This window comes from Canis lupus, chromosome 5, assembly GCF_048164855.1.
Source record: "Canis lupus baileyi chromosome 5, mCanLup2.hap1, whole genome shotgun sequence".
NCBI classification, from domain to species: Eukaryota; Metazoa; Chordata; class Mammalia; order Carnivora; family Canidae; genus Canis; species Canis lupus.
This window is the reverse complement of record NC_132842.1, coordinates 25428258-25448066: the sequence shown is the minus strand read 5'-3', so window position 1 is coordinate 25448066 and position 19809 is coordinate 25428258. Positions and strand designations below refer to the sequence as shown.

Below are 19809 nucleotides of genomic sequence, written 5' to 3'. Positions count from 1 at the left end.
AATCTCCCAGCTAGCGTCTCACTTGACCTTCTAGTCAGTGAACAGTGAGTGTCTTGAAGGCAGAAACTACCTCTTCTTTGACCCTCATATTCCAGGCAGTACCTACCAGTGCCTGATACACAGCTGTTACTCAATAGTTTATCTATTGTAAGAAACTCATTTGCCAAAACATCAAGGTTAGGATACTGGGAGGCAGTCTAAGAGAATTCAACTGCAGGAAGTACCTATAAGGATCTTTATATATTTAAAATGGCAATTCCATCTACATCTTAAAGGTATGCTTCATTCTCTTATTTTTCAAAACTTTTGATTTTAGGAAGATTTTCTAAAGTATTTTTCAAATTTTCATTCCAATTCTTTACCTCCATTGTCTGAAACCCAGCTTCTTTCCCCCATTAAACATCAACAAACTCAAGATAATCCCAACCAGTGGCCTGTCTTTCATTCCGCAATTCATTTTCTGGTACAGGAAAAAAAAAGAGAGAGAGAGAGAGAGAGAAACGAGGAGGGAGATTCTGACCCATCTTAAAACATTCAATCCCTAGTTCTCATGTACATGCAGCTATGGAACCAGCCAAGTGCTGTGAACAAGGGACACACTGACTTAAAAAAAAAAAAAAAAATTACAGGTTTTACTTACATTACTATCCTGAGATTTCTTAAAGTCCTTAGAAGCCAATAGACTTATTTGACTAAAGCAAACTTCTATTGTTGTGGTTGTTGTTGCTGTTTGTAGGAAATTTGGTTACAACCTCATGGAATAGTTCTATTTCACAAAGCCACTGGTCTAGAATCCTGCTTTGTTAGCTACAGAGTGCATGAGACTCGCTCGTAAAGCTTTCTGCAAATGATCTACCTGGGTTCCTGCCCAGAGTCTGACCTAACAGACTGAGGAAGGCCCCAAGCACCTGTGCTCTTCAAAGGCTCTACATTCGAAGCACTCCTACCTAGACTGAGAACTTTCTAGAATACAAGTCTCCAGTAACTGCTACTTTTCTTTTTTTTCAGATATTTATCAGAAGTTCCAAAAATCTCCTAAAATTGTTTCACCATTAATTACTTTCTTACAGTGATATACTTTGGGTTAAATTAGGATGCCTGCACCATTTACATATAGCATGGCAATCACAAAGGTGGAGATTTTATTCCTCTGATAAATAGGATTCACTAGTAATGATAAACACATGCAGAGCCAGACTCACCCGTTCCATAGCTGCATTATGATACGGGAGTTCCTCCTCACTGCAAAGGAAATACAGAATATGTGAAATAGCTGAAATCATAGTGAGATTTTTAAAGAATTAGGTATCAATAAGTACATAGGATATATAACCATTTATCATCATCACAAGGATGGATCACATTATATAAGCTTCCATTCTACCAAATTCAACAGAAAACAATTAGCTATTCTAAACCCACAAGGTCCCCTATCTTCAAATCTCTAGACGTATACTCTCCAAGACAATCATCTCCAGCCACATGTGGCTATTTCTTAAATCTTAAATATTAGGCTCAAATGAAATAAAATGAACAGTTCAGTTTTTCAGTCTCACCCTAGCCCCAGCTCAAGTGTATGACAGTTATGCAGATAAAGGCAATCATTTTCAACAGTGTGTATATAGAAAGACTATCTCCACCACTGCAGGAAAGTCCTACTGGACAACACTACTGTAGATCAGCAGTCAGCAACCTTTTTCTGCAAAGGCAAATATTTAAACAGTAAATACATTTAGGCTTTGCAGACCATACAGCTTTTTTCATAATTATTCAACTATGATGTATTGCACAGGCAGACACAGATAATATGTAGACTGAATGTGGTTTTATTCCCACAAAACGTTTACAGAAACAGGTGGTGGGCTGAATGTGACTGCAGACCATAGTTTGGCAACCTCTACTCTACATCATCATCTCCTCTCTCTGGCTCTAACTATGGCCTATAACAAATAATTGTTTTAAAAAATGTTATAAGGAAACAAAAAAGCCTCCAGTGGATTTATGAGTTAAAAAGGAAAATCTAATTCTCTAAATCAGGAAAACTGCACTTGTCAAAACTTAAACGGCTTGAGATTTTTAAATGTACAACAAAAGATCAAATTCATTTCTCTGATACAGTAATACCATGGTATCAGCTCTAACTTAAAACGTGCTAAGACTGCTGTATGAACCACCAGTAACAACGAGCTATCCATACCAAAGATCTATGTTTTGAATTGCCACCTCAGTAGTACTCCTATTTTGGCAATCACACAGATTCTTTTAAGAGTACAACACATTAGTATTCAAGAGGCCAGTATGTTTAAAGGCACTCTTTGGCTACTCTGAAGAGGCCTTGGGTGAACTACAAACCAATGTATAGCGATGGAACTGACAAAGTTTAACAGCCAGAAGAGATCTTGGAGAGTCCAAACCCCTCACTTCAGAGATAAGAAAGCTAACATTTCTCTTAGTCACAGTCATTTAGGCAAGGAAGAGATGCTCAATTCCCCCTCCCCAGTCCTGTGGGTTCAAATGAAGATGAACAAGATCTACAGATTGTACAGCAGTATATGAAGAAAAGGCTGAGAAACCAATTCTCAAGAAGGAAAAAACACAACAAAAACAAAACAAAAAAAAAAAAACCTTTGAGGATTTAATACGTAAGTCTTTTGTTTTTTAATGTAAAGTGTCCACTCACCTTTATTGAAGGTGACACCTTGGTTTTTTTATATCTTTCATTATGCTCATAGTCTACACTTCCCTGCTAATCTGTAATCCTAATTTACTAGAGCCAATGATGTATGAATGGCACAGGATGTAACTTCCAATTTAAAAGTGCATCTATCCATTCTTCCATACTAGCAGAAAAGAGCTTATCGACACCCCTGGAAATAATTTCTTAGGTGCATAGGGTCAGCAGGGACACCCTGAAAGAACAAGAACACCTGACACCCTTTGTGCACACCAAGAATGTATTTCTGGGGTGAGTAGGCTGCCCCGGGCAAGAATAACTTTTAGTACAGCTGATGTGAGCAGATCCTGGTAACCGTTTATTTGAACTTTCCTAACAGCAAATGAAGTGCCAACTCTAGCTGCTTACCAAAGGAAGGTGCTGGGTACATTTCTTTGGTGTTCCCCTATTGACTAAACAAGACTAACAAACTGCACTATGCCTATTCCCAACACTGAATCAGAACCAAGTTTTGCACTTGTCTATGGAATGGAGCTGATCACCCATCTGCTCAGGCTATGTGGCCTGTGTCAGTCAGGTCCTACAGAAGGCACCTGTGAAATTCAAGATGAAACAGGACTGCTCTCAGCATCTCACCCCACCTTAACATTGAACCATCCTACTAAAAAAAACTCTGGAAAAGAGAGATGCAGGAACATACACACAACCAAAGTCAGCCTTAGGCACTACGCAAAAGTAGAGAGACTTGGTGTTGGATTTCCCTCCACCTTGATATTTTACATTATTTCCTTTTGGCCTGTCACAACTCTACCAGGATCTGCTTGCCTGTGCAGGAATGCCATCGTACCCCCCAACAGTTACTAAATTCTTACTAACCAAGTCTTTTTTCATACGCATTTTTTTTAATTTTTTGCCTGACATATAACATTGTGTTAGTTTTAGGTATACAACATAATGATTTGATATATGTATATATCACAAATTGATTATTACTACATTGTTTAATTAACATCCATCACTATACATGGCTACATATTTTTCTATTTTTTCCCTTGTGCTGAAAACTTTTAAGAGCTACCCCCTTAGTAACTTTCAAATTATACAGTAGAGTATTATTAACTTTAGTCATCATGCTGTATACTTCATTTCCAGGACTGACTTACCTTATAACTAGAAATTCATACCTTTTGACTATCTTCACTCATTTTGCTTACCTCCCACTACCACCACTTCCATTCTACCTCTGGCAACCAGCAACCTGTTCTCTGTATCTGTGAGTTCATTTTTTTGTTTTAGACTCCACATATAAATGATAGCATACAGTATTTGTCTTTATCTGATTTATTTCACTTAGCATAATGTCCTCAAGGTCCATCCACGTTATCATAAATGGTAAAATTTCATTCTTTTTGTGGCTAAATAAGATGCCTCTATGCCTCTGTGTGTGTGTGTTTTCCTTATCCATTCACCCATCAATGGACAGCTTATGTTGTTTCCATGTTTTGGCTATTGTAAATAATATTGTAAATATTGCAATGAACAAGGGGGTATAAAATCTTGTTGACATAGTAAATTCCCTTTGGATAAATACCCAGAAGTAGAAGTGCTGCATCATATGTAGTTCTATTTTAATCTTTTGAGGAACCTCCATAAGGTCTTCCATTGTAGTTGTACCATTTTACATTCCTACCAGCAGGGCACGAGGGTTCCCTTTTCTCCACATCCTTGCCAAATCTTGTTATTTCTTGTCTTTTTGATAATAGCTACTCTAACAGGTATGAGGTGATATCTCATTGTGATTTTGGTTTGCATTTCCCTGATGACTGATGACGTTAAACATCTTTTCATGTGCTTGGTAGCCATTTATATGTCTTCTTTGGGAACATGTCTATTTAGGTTCTTTGCCCATTATTTAATCGGACTGTTTTTTACTACTTAATTGTATGAGTTCTTTACATATTTTGAATATTAACCTTTTATCAGATATCTAATTTGAAAATACTTTCTCTCATTTGTTAGGTTGCCCTTTTAATGCTGTACAAAAGCATTTTGGTTTGATGTGGTCCCACTTGTTTATTTTTGCCTTTGTTGCCTCTGCTACTGGTACCAGATCCAAAAAAATCATCACCAAGACTGATTTCGAGGAGCTTACTGCCTATATTTTCTTCTAGGAATTTTATGGTCCCAGGTCTTACCTCCAAGCCCTTTAATCCACTCATTCTTTTGCATGTGGCTACCCAGTTTTCCCACCACCACTTACTGAAGAAACTGTCCTTTCCCCATTTTATATTCTTGGCTGCTTTGCCATAAGTTAATTGCCCATACACCCATAGGTTTATTTCTGGACTCTCAATTCAATGCATAGGTCTCTGCATCAACCTATGTCTCTACTTTTATGCCAATACCATAATGTTTTGACAACTAGAGCTTTGTGATATAGTTTGAAATCATGAAGCTTGATGCCTCTAGTTTTGTTCTTGTTACTCAAGATTGCTTTAGCTATTTTGGTCTTTGTGTGGTTCCATATAAATTTTAGGACTGTACACGTTCTATTCTGTGAAACATGCCATTGGCATTTTGATAGGTATTACATTGAATCTGTAGATAGCTCTGGGTAGTATGGACATTTTAACAAAATTAACTCTTCCAATCCATGAGTATGGAACTTCTTTCTATTTATTTGTATAATCTTACATTTCTTTCATCAACGTCTTGTAGTTTGCAGAGTATAAGTCTTTTTGTCCTTGGTTAAATTGATTCCTAACTATTTTATTCTCTTTGATGCAGCTATAAACAGGATTATTGTCTTAATTTCTTTTTGATAGTCTTTACTATGTATAAAAATGCAACTGATTATTGTATATTGATTTTGTATGCTGCAATCTTACAGAATTCACTTATCAGTTCTGTAGTTTTTTGGTGGAGTCTTTAGGGTTTTCCATATATAAGAACATTTCATTTGCAAATAGAGACAATTTTACTTCTTCTGTTCCAATCTGAATGCCCTTTCTTTTTCTTGCCTAATTGTTCTGACTAGAACTTCTAGTACTATGTAAATAAAAGAGACAAGAGTGGGCATCTTTGTCCTGTTCCTGATCTTGGAGGAAAAGCTTTAGCTTCTCACCACTGGATCTGATGTTAGCTGTGAGTCTGTCTTATGTGGCTTTATCCATGATGAGGTCCATTCCCTCCCTATTCGATGGATGCTGAATTGTTAAAATAGTCTTGAGATGCCTTAGATGATCAAAGAGAAAGAATGTGGCCAGGTTTTCCTATATGGATTTTCTTGCATTATTATTGCTCCATACCCAAAATCCTTTATACAAAATCTGCTGTGTGCACAACACTGATCGCCATAGAACTTTTCCTCCTCAAATTTCTGTGATGGCTTGCTTAATTTTTACAGCCTTCTAGGGAGAAAGCAGGGGATTGCTTCTTTACCAAAAGCTACACACAATGTCCAAAACACACAATGTAAAAGCACTGCACCAGCCTCAAGCACCATGGCCGGCAGGCTGAAGGAGAGTACTAAACATTGCTGAATGGATGTATGAAAGAAGGGTGAACACATGCCTGCATACATATATGCATCTTCATCTTGTCTCTTAATGTTCTCCAAGTAGAAGAAAGGAAAGACCAAAGTCTGGATGAGTGCAGAGTATTCCTTTAGGTCAGCAAACTTAAGCCCTGTGGATCAAATCTGGCCCACTGCCTGTTTTTGTAAATAAAGTTTCAATGGAACACCACCATGCTCATTAATGTATTGTCTGTCTGTGGTTGCTTTCATGCCACAACAGTAGAGTTGAATCATTATGTCAAAGATCATATGATCCACAAAACCAAAAATATTGCCTATATGGCTCCTCACAGAATATGTCTGCCTACCCCCACTTTAAAAAACAAAGGTTTGTCCTCTAAAGGAAAGAGGTACATAGAAGTTGCTAAAAGAAAATGCCAAGCTGGCAGCAAGAAGCTATGCCTCGTAGAAACACAGTTAAGAAAAACAACAACACAGTCATCCCTGGAAAGAAAGGGGCCTTTACTCAAACTGTTTTCATCTGGTATAAACTAAAAAGAATTATTAACTAGAGTCTATGTACCTGTAATTTTCAATATGTCAGGTGACATATTTCTGTGAGATAAACTTTCTCTTGGAAACTAAAACTGAACTTATTAAAATCAGTAAGTCGAATATATAGACTAAATTTTGTTTTTGTAGTAAACTGTGTCTAAGTTTAGATTTACTGTAATCAAAAGGATTAGATGAGTAGGAAGTTCTCAAGCTATTGTCATTAAACAGAGGTTCTTTAAAAACAAAAACACCTTTATTTTGGCTTTCAAATATTTATATAGTCCTAGTATATTACAGACAATCTGCTAACTTTTATAAATATATATGTGTTGATTAGTTGAAAACCTGAAGGTTGGTCTTAATTTTATCTTTTTTTTTGACACAATTCCCTTCTACTTCTATTAATAACTTCTGACCTAAACGCTATATCTATCATTATCCAAATTCCAAGCATTCCAAGCAGAACAGACAGTGCCTATTTTTGATAAAAATGTTGAAAGTTCAAATTTCGAAATTTCTCTCTTAAATAAGCTTGATTTCTCCATTTTCCAGATGTAACTCTGTCACAGGCATTTGGACCAGGGATAACTCCCCATTTCTGAATCCTAAACAAAGACTTTCCTGTTGCAGCATCAAGCCAAGCTGGTTTGGCAACAGTTTTTATATTTATTGTGAAATCTGTTATAAAGCCCAGTTAGCCCTATACCTCACTTGTGAAGGGAATACTGTCATATATCATAAACAAGTAATTTAAGTTACTAAAACTATAATTAGATATGAAGTCAGCAGTCTTCAGAGAAGATTACAAAGTTACTTGGCCATTGTATTGACATTGACAATTAAAACCCAATTTCACCACAGAACCAATCAAAAACTGCAAAGAGCTAAAGTAGCAGAAATAAATGCTCTTTGATCAAGGTGTAACAGAAAGCAATATCTAAATGCCTATGCCAAGTGACTTTATTAAATAGTGCAAAAAAACTTCAGGCTACTATAACAAGCAATGGAAGGCACCAGCAGCAACATCTAAAGAAAGTGTTTTACTCAAATTAGGCACTGTAACAAAAATCAATGACTTTGGTGAAAATCAACAAAGCCTAACATTACACTAAAATCCATTTCTATGCTTCATTATTTTCATTTGTGCTGGATGCTTCAGGACTGCACCACAGTATAAATTTAAAAATCAGTGTGATAGTAGGGGAACTGGTACCAACTGGCTTCATTTTCAAAGAAGTGGTGAGCTTAGCTAGCTGACTATACCTTCATACAAGTGATCGCCTTCAAATTTCTTCCTAGGCATCTGAAAGCACTTTTGTGTTTCTCTTAGTTAAAATACAGTAGAGTAGTTAAAGGCAGTAAATGCAGAAGTTCAGCCCTGCTGTAAGACTGCCACAGTCTACATCCCACATCTGATACTGTCAACACAACTTGGACCAGCTGGTTGGCCTCTTTCTGCTCCAGTTTCATCTAAAGAGAGAGAAAAAAGAGTACCTATCCCAAGAGTTTTTGAGAAGAATGAATGAGTCATCTATGAAAAGGGCTTAGAACAGTGCCTGGCTCATAGTAAGTGCTCAATAAATACTAGCTAATACTATGAAGATGAATAATGGACTGACTAAACAGGTTTCAAGCAAAGAGAAAAGAGACTGGAGGCAATCACTAGATCCCTTTGAAAAGGACAGGTTTTTCACATGTAGTCTGTACTCTATTGGACCATTTCATGATATAAACAAGACTTTTGATGCCTCACTTGCAATATACAGTCACTTGAGGAGGTCAAAATAAGCTGAGTTGTATGGCACTTTCTGAATCAAAATCTGGGATAGAGCCTAAAAATGTTTTGTTTTAACTTCCCAGCTCATTCTAGGGTGCAGGCCAAGTTTGGAACCCACTGAGGCTGACAGTGCTAAAAGCTCAAATTGTCCTTTAAAACTTCATTCACATACCTTAGATCTGCACAGTAACCCACACAAATATGTAATCATTTCCTGCCACATTTGTGGCCAAGTCTGATTTATTAAAAAAAAAAAAAGTAGAAGTGGGGGTTTAATTTAAGAACAGTGTTTCCTCATAGTTAAATACTCTGTTCTGTTCAAGTTCAAAGTCTTCTAATTATAACTACTCAGGAGAACACTCTGGTTATGTTAATGTCATTAAGTATAATAATAACACCTTATATTTGTCCAGACCTTTCTACAGTTTTCTATCATTTTACTTCTTCAAAGCTTCTACTACACTCTAAAGTATGTAGAGGAGTTAATGATTCTCTCTTACAGATGAGGTATAAAAGGGTTAACTGGGACCAGTGAAGCCACAAGGACACACATTCTCTAACCCACAGAACTGCTTCTCTTCTGTTGTTTGCTTGTTTACCCCATGTGATACCAAAAAATACTTTCTAAATGCAAGAAAACTCAACAGAAAGAGAAAAAAAAAGCCTAAGTGCTACAAGTTTCTGCTATGAACTATCAAGAAATATTTTTTTCCTTCAAAATGTAATCATGTATCAAAATAAAAAAAACTCTGGCTTTTTCCTATTTATAATAAATGAGACTGGAAAACAGTAATGAATGAGGAATTAGCGACTAAACTGGCAGAACCAAACAAACTATAGCCTGAAGGGATCTGCCCAAACAACACAGAACTAGAACAGGCAGACTGGCATCATTAGCAGGATGTTTTCAAGAATCAAAATCACTTTAGCCACTTTACTTTACAGTAGTCTAGACCTCTCTCAACTCTTTATATAACATACTAAGGATAAATGGAATTAATTTTGAGAAGCAATAACACGAAGGCATTTATAACTATGGGAAAGATCAACAGTATTTCCTTTCATTGTTCATTTTTAGGCTGCATAACACTGAAGTTCTAATGGCTAATTATTTTTAAAATGCATTTACATAAAATGAAATGTTTTGTAATTATTTTTGAAATATAAATTGTTATTCATTTCCATTTAATTCTGCTAAATTATTAATACAACTCATTTTTTGCACTTTATGTTCTTACTAAAATACCAAATATTAAAGACTGTATTCTTAACTATAGTTCAATGTTAATCATAGAGGTTAAAAATGCCAGGAATTGAAAAACAAAAGGCACACTGCAGGACCCGTCCTGGAATCTTATTCACAGGTATGGTATTAAAAATAAAGAAAATCAATATAATAGGTCACCATAAAAACATTATAATAAAAAAGTTTGCTTTCAGTCAATGCAACTTACTGTAAAAAGCCAAATCTGTCCGTAACTTTGTAAACAAGGTAATCCGCATCCTCCCAAGGTTCAATCTCTGCACCTTCTCGTCCCTGTAATGGAGATAAAGAAGGGTATTATTGGGAATTGATAAAACTGAATATGCAAAACAGACCGCAAAACAGACCACAAAACAGTATTTTTTATGAATTAATAATGAGTTAGAAATGAGGCATTATCACCCTAAATTAACTTTAAAAAAACCAAACTACTTTTGGCAATAGAATCCGTATTTCCCAATTACAAGCTTCAGAAGATCCTGTATGACAGAACAATGACATGCAGTGGAGTCCTGATCAGACTTGGGTTCGTGTGAGAAACCAACTGGGTAAGACAGAGCAAGAAAGGTAAGAAAGTGACTCAAGAAAAAAACTGCCAAACTTCAACATGTTTGACTAAACATGTCTTAGAAAAGAACTACTCCTTGCCTTTTCCTCCAAACTCCTCAGTACAGTAAGCTATTCACCTTTCTGTCTCCTTCTTTACTTCACAGCTACTGTGACACTATTCTTGCCAGGGTCAAAAATGAGCTGTCATTGTCCAATCCAGTGGACACTGTTCAGTTCTTACCTAGTAGATTCTTTTCAGTGCATTTGTCAAGTGTTGCTCACTCCCCATTCCTCAACCTCTCTCCCATAGCCTCTCTTGCTTCTCCTCATACCATCCAACTCTTCTAATGGGTCTTTATAGGTCCCTCTTAACTACCAGTGCTCTGCCCTCAACCCACTACTCTTCTCTCTATACTGCTGAGGCCGTTAACTAGTTCTAATTAGAGGAGGAACCTCAGATGTCTACAGCAATCCATCAAGTTTTAAACTCAATGCCTACCTGTCTTGTGGACCCCTCTATCTACATATATTTGATCAATGACTGCATGAGGGCTAGCCTAGTCACTAAGTGTTGACTGCATGGAAAAAAAACACATGCAAGCATAATTGAAATGACAGTTCTATTGGTTTTATATTAGTTAAGCAGTTAAATAAGTTAATTAGGTTTTTCACAGACTACCCTAAAACCTATTCACAATAATGGGAAATTGTGATGCTCCAAATAATCAGTTTAAAAACAAACTCTAGGAAGGTAACTATTAAGTGAAGCACTGCCTGCCTGCATGCCTCCTTGGGAGCAGGGTACTGTCCAGATGGCTTTCTATAATTTCATGCTCCTGTTATTCTCTCAAATAATCAAAAATAACAGATATGAAATTACATGCAACTGATACAAACATAAAACATGACATTTATAAATCACCACCTACAACCCATTGCAGACCTCAGGAGGTAAAGTAATAATGAGGAGACATGTAAATTGTCAACAACTGTGATATTCTAGGGCATCAAAAACCAGATTCCATAACTAACATAGAGATAAAATACTAAGGGAGACTATACATAATGCATAAGTTCAAATTTTCAGATCTATGTTAAAATTTTAATAGCATATATAAATTATAAATAAAATGGGTCTTTAATTCTATATACTGACATATTCAAATATTTACTGAATACCTAGCATGAGTCAGGAACTATTCCAGGTATTTTGGATACAAGAGTAAATCAGACAAAAGAAATCCTTACCCTCACAATTTAGATTCCAGGAGAGTAGACAAAAAAAACCAAAATAAGTATAATACAAAGTATGCTGATAGAGTAAGTGTTATAGTGCAAAATAAAGAGTACAGGGATCCAGAGTGCTGGGGAAGGGGGGTCAGAGAAGATGTCACTAAGAGGGCAGCATCTGGGTAAAGATCTAAGAAAGGTGAGGCAATGAGGCATGAGAATATCCAGAATACAAGGGTTCTAGTCAGAAGAAATAGCCAGTGCAAAGGCCCAGAGACAGGAGCAAGCCTGGTGTGGTGGAAGAACCACAAGAGACCAGAGTGGCTGGAGCAGAGGGAAAGAGGTAGAGAAAATCTGGAGATGAGTCAGAGAAAAAAGATGACTTCCATTGTCACATGAAATAAACAAACTGCTTCTATAATTTAAGCTCTTAAAAAATCCATTTCTATTTATATGTTTTTTCTAATAAAACTTACTCAAAGAGTAAGTATAAATACTTACTCTGTCATATTTAGCAACTATTTCAGCTCGCTCCTGGGCAAGTTTGAGTGCTACATCCTGGTCCGAATCTGTGGAGAGATCAAATTTAGATGAACCATTATTTAAAGAACCATAAAGTTAATTAATTATAAAACTAAGAGAAAACAAAAATAAAACAATAAATTGGTACTGCCTAAAGAGACAAACTAGCAAAATCAAACTTAAAAGGCCAAGTTACATATCTGTAACTACAACTTTGAGATATCAATGTATCTATCATTTCAATAGTATATATGATATTAAAAAAAAAGATTTGTTAACATGTCATTAACTTAGGGGAGATGATAAATCTTCCCTCAAGAATCAATTTTGGATCTAATTTCAGAGAAGTAAGTATTAAAGTAGAAACAAACTGAAAGCTCTAAGTTTTCAGATGAAACCCCTCTGGGTATGTGAGGAGAAGAACATTCAAGAAGGCTTTTATAAACTGAGGTAATTTGTCCACAAAACAAACCAATGTAAGATATACTTAAGGAGTTAAAAAAATTATTTCCCCTACATGATGAAAATAATTACTTCATTTAGCCTCTGAGGTCCTCCTCATCAATTGTCTCAACTACTATGATAATCTCCAATTTTATTGCACACACATATATCCTTCTGTCTTACTACCACCAGGTATCTTTGAGAAACACAAATCTGAGAACAGCAGCAGCAGACATCGTTAACATGAAATAGTATGCATATGATTACACATCCCAAGTACTGTAAAGAAAAACAAAAGACCAATAACAGACTACATTAAAAGCACCTCTTATCAAGAAGAAAAAGACAAACATTCCACTGGAAATTTGGGCAAAGGCCATGAGCAAGAAATTCCCAAGAGTAACAACTGCAGCCGCAAGCCTATCGGTATCCTAACTTCCAGGCAGATAGTAAGATATCACCAGGCAGCAGATACCGTGAAAAGCACTTTACATGCCTTATCACATTTATTTCTCACAATGACACCCTAAAATAGATATCATATGAATTCTATCACACAGACGAAAAAACGAGGCCTAGAGATTTCAGCCAACTTGTCTAAGGTCAAAAAGCAAGTAAAGAGCAAAACTGGGATTCAAATTCATAGAGTCTTGACTCCACAGCCCATAATTTTAAGGATTACTTTATAAAAATGATTACTAAAGACCCAAGAAAAGACTTCCGGGGAAAGATGACAGGTGGAACATATATTTTATATCCATTCTTCTTGAAACTCACTAATACAGGGATTCTTTCAATCCCCTTCCTCAAAGGCCCAGCAAATGGTAGCTCCTGAGGAGAGGGAGGGGTGGGGTTAAACAGAAAGCTGAGGAAAGGAGTTAATCCCCTGAAGGAATAGAAGGGACTTGCACGTGTGTAGAAGAGGCTGGGTGTAGGGAAGGTAACCACATCTTCGCCCTCCACCCTCCACAGCAGGAGACCATGAAGGGGCAATACAGGCCTGCCATCTAGCACTAGAGACGAAAACAAAAACTGAATCAGCCTGGGGAATGGAAGGTGGTTACTTCTGTGGGGTGGGCTGTGAGGCGGGAGGAGTATGGCAGTCAGCTATTTTTCAAAATAAGTTGCACAAGACTGCTGACTCTTGAAACCAAGTATAGCTCTGATAAAAATAAAATCTAAATTTAAAATTTAAAAATAAAATCTAAACTGCATTGATGTTACTCAATGTTGACAACAGCGTGGGTAGCTTACTCTAAGGTGAGAGTTAACCAGTATATAAAAATCTTTGTGAAAAGCAATTTGGTAATATGTCTGCAGAATCTCAAAAACAGGCATATCTCAACAATTCCACCTCTAGGGATTTAGGCCAATGAGATCATCAATATAACAGTAAAAATTGGGAAAAATAGGAATTTGTAAATTTTTAAAAAGTTTATCTGGGGAAAAAATGTTTATGTCACTGCTTTTCTCAGACTACAAAATATCAATATACTATCCTTTGGGGCAAAAGTGAATAAATAATATAGTGGTTCAATAAAATAACAAAAATGCAGACTCATTTAGATTTTCATAGTGAACTAATACAGTCAGGAGTCTGGGATAATCAATTCAATTATATATTTATTACCCTACTCTAGACTTATGGACCGAGTCCTTTATCCTCTTCTTTTTTTTTTTTTTTTAAGATTTTTAAAAATTTATTTATTCATTAAAAACAAAGAGAGAGAGAGGCAGAGACACAAGCAGAGGGAGAAGCAAGCTCCATGCAGGGAGCCTAATATGGGACTTGATCCTGGGACCCCAGGATCACTCCCTGAGCCAAAGGCAGATGCTTAACCACTGAGCCACCCAGGCATCCCCCTTTTCCCTCTGTTGCCCAGCTTCACAACATAAACTCCACTTTTACAAAGGGGTAGCAAAAGCAAATTAATAGAAATTAAACTTGAACTAGGAAAGCTGACTATGTACTAAATTCCATTTCCATTATCAGAACAACTAAGTGTGAATATCTACGGTGATCAGACCAAATTCAATGCATGAGTACATTCTTTGAATGTATTCTATACCAGACCTTCATTGCTGCTATCAGTCCTAGGAGCCTCCACCCTATTTCCTACTTAACAATGAAAAAATGTGAAAGTATAAAGGCAAGAACTGGAAACAGTGTGGAATTGAGAAGATGCAACGTATCCCAAGAAAGCACCATTGTGGTGAACTATAAGAAAGCTTTCTACAGATCCTCTCCAGTCTAGAGATTTCCAGAAAGGAAAACCTAACTACATAAAAGAAGTTGTACTGGAACTGGATGAAACTGTATCTTAATTTTATGAGAGAAAGATCATGTACTTTAACATGATTAGAGTAGCTGACATGGCTCTAAATCAAACAAAATAAGTTCTGGATCTCTACATTCCTTTAGAAATTTCTTATTGCTACAATTCCCCGTGGAGAAAATTCTGTAATGTTGACAAATGGGTTCTTTAAAAAAAAGCACTAATTTTATAAAATACAGCCAAACGTGCTTCCTTGAAGAGACTAAATGTAAATGCCAATTCTTCCCAACATGGAGTGTAGAGACATGACTTAGTAATCTACATTGTGAGGCAACCATCTTTGGAGTAAGAAGTAATATCCCTATGCGGAATTCACTCTAGTTATATAATATTTCATACTGTCTGGTCTATGGTTGGGAAGTTTATTAAGAATTACACTAGAATCCTCCCTTTGGCTTCATTCTGAGTGCTTATTTAGAAATTCCACTGCAAGAACAGAGAGTCTGCCCTAAAACACTGACCACAAAGGGGTATTTAACAGCTGTCTAGTGTCTGTGCACAAGTGTGCACTAAGTTCCAGGCACCTATTAAACAATGACAGTTGTGTTACTCAGTACTTACATCACAAGTCATTATTAAATTTTAAAAATCTCTATTATATTACTCAAGCCAAATTAAATCAAATTATTTTTACTGACTTCACATCTAATACAACAACATTCCAAAGGAAAAGAGGCATATTTTAAGCAGTAAAAATCAAAAGACATTGTATTAAATATTCCAAGTATACAGGAAAACATATCTGAGCACAAATAAATGGAAGGTAACAACAGCCATCGCATCTTATGAAGCGTTTTAAAAACTGACAAGTATAACATTTTAAAAAGGCCTCTAATCCCCTTTAAACACAAGAACTGGGCAGCCCGGGTGGCTCAGCGGTTTAGCGCCACCTTCAGCCCGGGGAGTGATCCTGGAGGCCTGGGATCGAGTCCCACGTCGGGCTCCCTGCATGGAGCCTGCTTCTCCCTCTGCCTGTATCTCTGCCTCTCTCTCTCTCTCTCTCTCTCTCTCTCACATGAATAAATAAAATACTTTTAAAAAATTAAACACAAGAACTTTTAGGAATCAAGCATCCTCCTGAATGACATTTTTTTTTAAAGCAGGCACTGTAGTTTAGTATCACTCAATCCCAAATTGTAATGAGCAAGTCAAAGTTATTAAATTTCAAATTCAATCCATTAAATCAAAATTGACAACAGACATTTTTCCTAGTGTACATTCTGACAGCTAATTATTATATATAAATCTACTATTCCAATGTAAGAAGTACTTTACCCTTTGTTAGACAGTTAGTCCGGCCTTGGGAATTAACGGCAGCTTCAGTCCTCATAGAGCAAACTTATCTACTCCAAGATTTCATTCTTATTTTACAGTTCTCAAGCACACCAGGGGTGTTAGATGGTGCCTCAAACATTCTTGGAACAAACTGAAACTCAAAAGTGGAAGGCAGCTCTACTTTAAACTATTTGTGAAACAAGCATAAGAAAGAAAACGTTTCTAGGGGAGAAGAAAAGACCTTTCTGTGGTTACACGGTCTACAGATAGTCCAACAAAGATGATGTTTGTTGAGGGTAAAAACATGTCTTTCAGTCCCAAGTATGAACCACACCAGCCTACACCCAGCATTCCATCTGACAACAAACAGGGCCTTGAAACAAGCAGCTTTACAACACGCCTTCGTCTTGTACTGCAAAATTAGCCACACGCTTACTACTTTTAATGAAATCTGTCATGAAGCAACAAAGAAAAATTTTATAGAAAACACCAAACTAAAGCTAAGTAGGAACATTCTCCTCAAATATGTTGTATATCTTAACATAATTTTTAATATGAATACTTCAGCTTCTGTTTCAGACACTAAGTGAATACATGTTAAATTCTGGAAGGATTTAGAAAGTTTTAACACATCACACATATACACATCAAACAAATGTTTTGTGAAACGCTTCGTGAAACAGTGCGTGCAACTACTGTAGTGTGGTACTGTGAAATTTTCTATTCTATTCTATTTATTCTTTCTCAGTTCCCTTCAGTGATCTTTATTTCAAATGGACAAGGGCCTACAATTTGGAAACCACTTTGTAATTATAACAGCCATGTTAGAGGCATGCTTGTGAACACTGATTACACTTAACTGGACACTAATGCATTGTTTACACTCAGCTTAAGACACTTGTAATATTTGATATAAGCAAAAGATCTCAGAAGCTTAGAGAGAGGGGAAACTTTCAAGTCATATACTGAGGAATGAGAATCAGACTAGTACCAAACTTCTTAGCAGCTAAAAGATAATAAAACTCTATTTCCAAAGTTCTGAGAAAAAGAAATCATCGCCAACTTAGACTTCTATACCAAGCCAAACTATCAATGACACATGAAGAAAAACATAAAAACATTTCTAGACACTATGAGTTGTGCTAAACTCAAGAAGGACCCTCCCACACACACCCAGAAGATGTCCACATCCTAATCTCTGGAACCTGTGAATGTATATGGCAAAAGGGATTTGCAGACACAGTTAAGTAAGGCTCTTGAGATGGGGAGATTAACCTGGATCATGTAGATGGGGCCAACGTAATCCTAAAGCACCCTATAAAAGTAAGACAAGTGTGATGATGGAAGTAAGAGACCGGAGTGCTTTGAGGAAGGAAGGGGTCACAGCCAAAGAAAGCAGGTGGTCTCCAGAACTTAGAACAGGCTAGGAAACAGATTTTTCCCCTGTTGACTCCAGAAGGAATCAGCCAGGCTGACACCTGTGACTTTGGTCCAGTGAAACGGATTTCAGACTGTGGTTTCCAGAACTGTTAACAGAATAAATCTTTGTTGTTCTAAGCCATCAGGTTTGTGGTCATTTGTAAGAGCAGGGATAGGAAACCAATACAATGATTCAAAGTTCACTACCTATGAAATGTTTCTTCTTTAAAAAATCTGAGAATAAAAAAAAAAAAATCTGAGAATACACTACAGAAAAACAAGACAACAACAGAAAGAACTGACAGCGACTCTCTCCTTTTCCAAACTTCAGTCACACACTCCTCACCCTCTTCCTGACGAGGCCTCAGCCTGTCTCTGCCCTGGCTCGCCTTGTTCCCCACATTCTGACAGCTGGTCACCCTGGCATACCTTTACCCAGAACCCTCTTCAGTCAGTGTAGCAAGGACCTCCATAACCTTGATGTCACTCTACCTACTGAATCTTTTACTCTGTCTGTTGGCTATGAACCCCATTTGTCCTTATTGCATTTGGAGGGGAGCCTGATCTCCCTTTCCTATTGTCGACAGTCCCCACACTAACTGCAATCATCCTGAACAGAGTCTTCTTTACTTTTTAACGAGTGCCAGAATATTTTTTTTTTAAACAGAATCAAAAAGAGGGGCAGACACAGGATCCATGAAATCTTAGGACACTAAAATTAGACATTTCCAGATGCCAACTATGTAGTTGCCAAGAGAGTAGCCAGCCTACATTAGAATAGGGAAACTAGGTGTCTTCAGGAAGAGAGTGAATATTATTAGTGATACAGTAAAAGCGTATACATAAAAGACTCCAAAAAGAGGGTGAAAGGACTGATAGAAATCTCAGAACAGGCAACACAGAAAGTGATAAAAGTCACAGTACAAACGTACATTTAGGGCATTTGTACATTTGAACTGGGTGGCATACAGGAGAAATGAATTCATGTGACCTCGACACTTTCAACAGTAGGATTTTACTTCCTTCCTACACACATCATAATATTTGAGACTGAGGTAAATGATACCGACATTATTTTATGATATCGATATTATTCTATGTAAGGACTTTATTGGCTTTTACTGATCACAATCAACTATAGACAAAGTGTCCAAAACTGAACTCTGATGTGCACACATAGACCTGACTCCAAACTTAAGCCTCTTTCCTAAAAGCAGCTACCTGACGTACAAAAAACATTCTCCGCACGATACAGGAACCTCCATGTACGCATGTGCACACACACAGTAGTCAACTTCCCTTTTCTAGCCCAAAACTAGAAGCGTTCTATAAATAATGCCACACCTTACTCTTTTTCATTTAACAGTACCTCCTGGAGATTGTGCATATCGACACCTGTAGATCTACCCAGTGATGTGCCAATAAAGGCTCAGTGGCTGCCTCTTGGAGGGAAGGAGCAGGAGCTCCATGACCTGGTCTGCAGCATCCCCACCTTCCTATGGCCTCCACTGCCCCTGTAGTGCCTAATGACCAAGAACAGCGCTGTCACAGGACGCAGAGTTCACCTGGCTCCAGTACTTCAACAAATCTACCTCCGCCTTTTCCACAGCTGTCAAGCCTCTCAATGCGTCCATGTAATTAATTCAGCCAGTCTTCTAGAAGGGATGGGAACCAGGACCAAATAAGAGTCTGTTTTTAATGGGATTTAAAGATGAAACATAGTGAGGTAAAGAGCTTCCCAGGCATTGGTGACCAAAGGCAGCAGAAAAAAGGGAAGCAGAAACTACCAGGAAGCTGAGAAAAAGCAGCTGTTGCAGAGAGGAAAACAGTACCTGGCGTGCAGAGCACAATCTCCAACACAGAGACATTTCAGTCTAAAAAAAGAGACAGAAGGAACTCTCCCTGAAGCTGCTTCATGCTTCAGCTCCCAGTGGCTTTCACTTCCTGCTCAATTCAGATAATGCTGTTTTCTTGAAATAATTTGAGTAAGTTACTGTCCTCTGTGATCTGAGTTCCTTCATTCCAGAGCATCTTTCAACCAAAAGAGGCCCTCAGCACCAAGGGTACCTATGCAATGGTTTCAGTTATTTGTGATCACTTTCTTTCTTTTTTTTTTTTTTTAAGATTTTATTTATTTATTCATGACAGAGAGAGGGGGAGAGAGAGAGAGAGAGAGAGAGAGAGAGAGAGAGAGAGAGAGAGGGGCAGAGAAACAGGCAAAGGGAGGAGCAGGCTCCATGCAGAGAG

General features: G+C 37.2%; 1 protein-coding gene across 4 annotated transcripts in view; it reads right to left on the bottom strand.

Annotated features, from left to right (window-relative positions):
• The window catches only part of USP6NL (USP6 N-terminal like), a 169200-nt gene that overhangs the window by 60231 nt on the left and 89160 nt on the right, over positions 1-19809 (bottom strand). For 3 of the 4 annotated variants that reach the window (XM_072825843.1, XM_072825845.1, XM_072825842.1), the window contains 3 exons: positions 12068-12135; positions 9978-10060; positions 1203-1242 (listed from right to left, as the gene is read on the bottom strand). In XM_072825843.1, the coding sequence (XP_072681944.1) occupies positions 1203-1242; positions 9978-10060; positions 12068-12135 (191 nt within the window). Of the gene's footprint in view, positions 1-1202; positions 1243-9977; positions 10061-12067; positions 12136-19809 lie in introns of those variants that run through there. The other variant, XM_072825844.1, reaches the window with a different exon arrangement.